At 28.6% G+C, this 6,451-nt stretch overlaps 1 protein-coding gene across 1 annotated transcript; it reads left to right on the top strand.

Annotated features, from left to right (window-relative positions):
* Window positions 1-812: 812 nt before the first annotated feature.
* Window positions 813-5,716, top strand: CHAL (allergen-like protein). Its single transcript, XM_078996824.1, has 3 exons — window positions 813-1,682; window positions 1,780-1,832; window positions 5,320-5,716. Exons 1-3 carry the CDS (start codon window positions 1,586-1,588, stop codon window positions 5,557-5,559), a joined length of 390 nt encoding a protein of 129 aa, XP_078852950.1. The 5' UTR covers window positions 813-1,585; the 3' UTR covers window positions 5,560-5,716.
* The last annotated feature ends 735 nt before the right edge of the window (window positions 5,717-6,451 follow it).

Here is a 6,451-nt window from a genome sequence, read left to right as displayed (position 1 = left end):
TTGCTCTTTTTTTTCTCTATAATTTCCCAGTTTTCACAATCACAATAAGTAAAGCAATAAATTTATAAAATAGTTAAAATAGTAAATTTAACTGCAAAAACGTTAAGAGTTGAACCTACAAACTTTTTGAAAATTTTCTAGTTTTCTCACACCTTTTTCCGGCATTTGAAGAAACACCATCATAACGTAAAACCAGACTTTTGAAGCATAATATAAAACAAAAAATAACAATAATATGAAACAAGTGATCATGTTTCATATGATGACTGTTTACACCTATAAAACCACACAAAATGTTCATTTTGTACTTGTGGTGTGGTTGAAAACTTTTTAAATCCAATAAAAAAGAAAAAAACAAACAAACAAACCAATCGTATGAATCAAATTTATAGTTGTCACTGTTAACTATTATATTTACTTCTATAATTTAATGATTATTGAAATAATGATCACACATTTTTTACCAACGCTCATCTGGTCGTCCTTTAATAGGTACATATGATTTGAAATGAATTGACCTCTTTATATAACAACAAAGGAACATACACGAGATGAAAATTATTTGAAATTCCACCCTAGTTATGTATCAAACTTTGAAAAACGAAAACAATATCTGATTAGACATTATTTAAAAAAAAAAGATTAAAACCATATATTTATATTATACTTTGATATACTAGAATACATTTATATTATAATTTGATATACGTGAATGTGTCTTCACCCCACATATCATCATGATATAGTACTTTACATAGTGTTATAAAATGCCCTACAAAATGTTTGCCAAAAAGTGTGTGCCCTAGAAAATGTTGTTCACAGTCCAAAGACCAGTAAGAGTGTTTGGTAGTAGTCAATTTCCACCCGCTTGGTCACTTAGATGGACAAAAAGGTCCAACTGGTAGAGAGAGAAACATACATATATCTAGAGAGAGAAACAAAGCCAAAACAAAGGAGCAAAGGGGTCAAAATGTAAAGAGAATGCATGTGTTTTAGTTTCTGGGATTGGGAATTGTTTAAAGACAGTGGCCATAATTTGTAGACAGAATCTAACCCCCAAATATGGTAACACAAAGGATACCGTCACCATTTACCACCATCTCAGCTTCTTCTTAACACCCATCTTCTCTCTCTAAAACACACACGCTCTCTCTCCCTCTCTAAACCCATTATCTGATCATAAGTTTCTTTACAGATTCTCTTCTGTAAAGACTGTAACCAAAAACAAGACACAAGTGGGTTTGGATCTTTGGTTCATCTTCTCTCTCTAAAGCACACGAACTCACACTCACTTACTTTCTCTTCTCTCTTTCTCTAAACCCATGTCTGATCGATCGTAGGTTTCTTCACAGATTCTCTTTATAAAGACTGTACTCAAGAACAAACACAAGTAGGTTTGGATCTTTGCGTTCATCTTCTCTCTCTAGAACAAACACATACTCACACACAAACTGTTGTTAAAAAGTGTGATCCAAGAACGAAACACAAGTGGGTTTGTATCTTTGATTCGAAAAGTGTTGCATGTGTCACTGAAACGCACTTCTTAAGTCTTTTACTTTTGGTGGCTTATGCGATATTCAAACTCATGTCTACTCCTACAAAGCCTCAATCAACACTGCTGTTCATATGCTTGTTCCTGTTCTTGTTCCTCATGTCCGTTTGTACTCTCAAAAACCCTTCAGGTAAGTAACTTGATCTAAAATCAAATATTTTCTCGTTAATTTTCATCATTTTCATATGTTTATCCTTTTAATCTGATTGTTACATTCTGTTCTACAGTTTATAGATCTGGATTGAATTCCAAAATGCGAGATTCTGATCTGTACATCCAGGTGAGGTTTTATGTTAATTATATATACTTTCTTCTTCTAAAATGAATTCATGTTTATAATCTTAAAGTTCAACTTGTTTCTTTTAATGAAAACCCCCAAAAGACTAGACCTTTGTAGCAATCGTAAATTATTTATTAATCTGTCGTGAAGTTAACCCCATGACCAGACGTCGTTAGAGAAACATGTGGTTCGTCCCTACTTGATTTTTATAGATAGTTCTTGTGATGTTGAAAAGGTTTAATTTAGAATCTTAAAGCAAAGAACTATCATGAAAAAATAAAATTATAATTAACTTTTAAATTTTCACAATCAACACATACTTTTTGTTTTAATTGCTATTGACAATCAGCTAACAAATTAATATTTTTACATGTAAATGGCAATTTACAAACGACTATCTTCCGAAGGATTGTAGGAAAACACTCAATCAAACTATTAGTTTTAAATAAAATTTAATAAAAAAATATAAATAATAAAGTAAAATAGGTTTAAGAATAATTTGGAAACAACCTGTATATTTTTTTAAAAACTTCAAATAAAATTTATATATATGTTTTAGGAAAAGTAAAAGTAACGGACGGGATGGGATGGGATGGGATGGGATGGGATAGGGTGTTTGACCGAAATTGGGTACAATAATCTGTGCCACTATCAAACCTAGGGCATATGACCAGATAGGTTTCAATTATAGTTTAATAAAAGCACACATAAAAGTTAACACCTTCTAAAATAATTACTGTTTTTATCTTAAAAATACAAATTTAATTTTATAATTTTTTTATCATTAGTTAGTGAACGTTGTTATTCATAAACTATTAATAGATACACTTTTTTTTTTTTTAAATATTTAATTAGTAAATAGACATCCCTAATTATTTATTGTATATCCTATAATTTCATGTTTTTTGTCAAGTTAGAAGGCTTATAATAAACAGTAAGGTTGTATGAATATAATTATTTATTGTATATTCTAATTGTTTATTTAGTGAATATAATTTTTCAATATGTGTACGTGAGATCAACACCACATATATAAGTGAGATGTAGGTTTATTTAACAACATCACCTAGGATGATTTGTAACTACTGATTCTTTATCTTATCTTATTAAGAAAATATTAAGAAAAAAAATATATTTTTAACAGATCTAATAAATATGTCTCGGATGCATGTTGGGTTAAAATATTAAATGACTTGAAAAAGGTTGACCCTAACCTTACCGACTAAATTTTTTTGTTGTATTGTGTTAGCCCGTTATTTATATGAGTTGAACCTTATATTTAAACCTAATTATTTTGTGTTGTGTTCGAGTCAATTAGCGAGTTTAGAGTTTAACTTTGTAAATGTTTCATATCGTAATAGTTAAAACACTAAACAAGTTGAATCTCATACTTTTTTTTTTAAGTTTTTTTTATAAACAATACAAATCAAGTGCATTGCCTAGAATTAGTATAAAATGACATAACCACATATCTAGATATTTGTTATTATTCCAATTCTCAACATCAACCTTACAAGCACATTGATTATTATGATCTTGAAGATGCTTAATCAATATGCATAAAACAACTTCTTTTTGTGTTTTTTCTTTGGTTGGATTTCATTGTTTTTTATTTGGTTTTGGTTCTGAGTCAAAAGAATGTATTACTCCTAAACTTTTTGGATTTTAGATGTCTGGTTTTCTTTTGAGTCAAACGAATGTATTACTCCTAAACTTTTTAGAATGTATTACTCCTAACTTTAGAGAATGTATTACAAGTATTCATGATTAGTGTTTACTAGACCCGTGATACGATTATGTTGGTTGAGGTGCATAGTTCTATAAAAGAGATCCACGGTTTAAAATCGGACATACCCAAAATATGGCTACTTTGCAAATGCTTGATGATTTACTCTCTAGTAATGAGTTGTACGACGGGTTTAACATGGACTGTCCAAATTGTAATGTTAACGATTTTTCATTCAATAAACGTTTTTAATACTAAATTAAATATTATATTCTTTTAATACAAAATGTGTATTTGCATCATACCCTATCTTCTTTCAAGAGCTTTAATTTATCAACCTAATAAAGGAAGACAAAGTTATTTCCTACTTTCAATTCTTATAAAGTAGTTCAATCATAAATAAAAATAAATGCATTTTTAAAAGGGATTTCAGTACTAATAAAGTTCAATCATAAATAAAAATAAATGCATTTTTAAAAGGGAGTGTAGTTTTAATTTAACAACCAAAAACCTATACCATGTATTTTTAAATAATTAACAAGTTTAAAAATAAAGCTTTTAAAATTAAAGTTGATTGAAAATCTATTCTTGTACGTAAAATTTAGCTCTAAGAAAACTGTAGCAGATGTATTAACTCTAGAAAAAAAATGCAAAATTATTTTTAAAATTGTAGCATATGTATATTGTAAAATATTAGTAAAATTAATTTTAAAATAAGTTTTTGGTAAACCCAGATATCCAACCAAACCAAATGTTAATAGCTATACGAAGGTATGAAAAACTACTTTCATTGAAGTATTTAAATCTCCACCGTCCCAAGATTTCTTAAATGCCAATTCATTGAAATTTTAGGTTTAAGTTGAATTTGTATGCCTTTATTGCCCCTATTTTTTTTTCTTTCTTTCTCTAAATTATTTTTACTTGGTGATGATTAATATCCATAAAACACAATACATATTTTTAATATGATTATTAATTTTGTTTAATATTCTATGATATTTTTATTTCATAATTCAGTAAAGTATGTTTTTATATGATAACAGTATAATTCAGTTTGTAGTTAAAAGTTATGTAGACAATCAATTAATAAAAGTATAACTTAATATTTTTATTATTATTTATTCATATTATAATGGTAAGTTTTATAAAATAAATAAATAGATAATTTTGTTATTTAACATAACTATTTTCAAAACCATTTTGCAACTCAAAGAAAAACTCAAAAATTATGGAATTGACTTACATTCTAAATCTTACTAACCAAACAAAATATGATTTTCAAAATCCTTGCAATATAAAAAACATTTTAAATACAATTTTAAATCCTTGCAAGACTAAAAAAAACAATCTCACAATTCAAACTCCACTTACATACATCAAAATTTGATTTACAATATTATGAAGAAATAGTATTTTTACTAATTTAAACAAGTTAAAAACAAAAATAAGATTAATAAGAATGCAAAACAAAAGAATGGTGTTAGAATGATTATTATTAGCTTGCAAGGCGCACGTTAGCTACTGACCTTGTGACCCCAACACTCAGTCCTTTGGAGAGGGACCCAGCCCCGTGTAAATCGGGGTCATGTGCGCTAATAAGTTCAATTCCCGTGAACCCCGCCTTGTCTCCTATGCTAAGCGCATGTTAGCTACTATCCATGTATACGAGACTGATTTAATGTACTGTACTACTCTTAAAGCATTGCGTAGATAATCTATCTTCATAACTGATATGGCTTTTTTGTGTTGTGATTTGAAAAGGCAATAACCAAAGTCAAAGTCAAAACCACTAGTGAAGAGGAGACTACGTCTCATACCACCACCACCAGAAGAAAATTGGGCGGCCCTGGATCATCGCCGCCACGTTGCGCCTGGAAGTGTGGGCGGTGCACCCCCTGCAAGCCGGTTCATGTTCCGGTGCCGCCTGGAACACCGGTGACCGCCGAGTACTACCCGGAAGCTTGGAGGTGCAAATGTGGAAATAAATTGTACATGCCATGATGCATGCTTATTTGATTGGTATTTACTAGCTAGATCTTTGTTATGTTAACTACGAGGGGGTATCTTGTCATTAATGAATTTAGGAGGAGTTATATTGAAAAAAAACAAAATGGAAAATATATAGAAGCTTCATTAATCTATAGAATATTAATTCTAACTTGGTAGCCTTTTCATTTCATAGTTTCCATTTACTTAGAGTATCAACGAAAGCTTTTTTTATTAAGAAGTTTTGGTGTTACTTTTATATTATGTACATGTTGGGTATTAGTTGTGAGTTAAAAATTGTAGCTTTTAATTATACAGAAGTATGTGTCATAAGTAGCTGGCTTTATTACATGTATAAAATTATTTATAAGTTAGAAGGTAAAAATTTCTCAAAGTGTATTTGAAATAACATTTGGATTCGAAATTTTATGTTTAAAATAAAAAACTAAAACCTCCTGTTCCAAAATTGATTTTTTTTTTTAGCTTTTTTCTTAAAAGTCCCATGCTAAACTCGCCTATGGAAACCTTTTTTTTGTAAATGAGATGGTCATAAGATTAAAAAAAACTATGCAAATGATTTTAATATTATTAGAATTGTCAAAAAAGTCAATATCAGAACTTATAAATAATAATAAAAGAAATAATAAATAAAAAAGTTTTGAGAAAAAAAACTCACAATATATTTTTGACTTTAAAAAATATATATGATTCAAAAAAAATTCTCAATAAGCTCTTATTGTAGATTCACTAATCAAAGACCTTGCTTTAATTACAAACAAAATTACATAATGTTTATAGAATGTATAAACAAATATTTATTCTTAATTCTTATTAAAGTTGCACTTTCACATAAAATAAAAATAGAGCTGGCAATACTAATAAATAACAAGTGAAGATAATTTTATAT

This window comes from Lactuca saligna, chromosome 5, assembly GCF_052625555.1.
Source record: "Lactuca saligna cultivar CGN05327 chromosome 5, ASM5262555v1, whole genome shotgun sequence".
NCBI lineage: Eukaryota > Viridiplantae > Streptophyta > Magnoliopsida > Asterales > Asteraceae > Lactuca > Lactuca saligna.
This window is presented reverse-complemented; position numbering and strand designations above follow the sequence as displayed.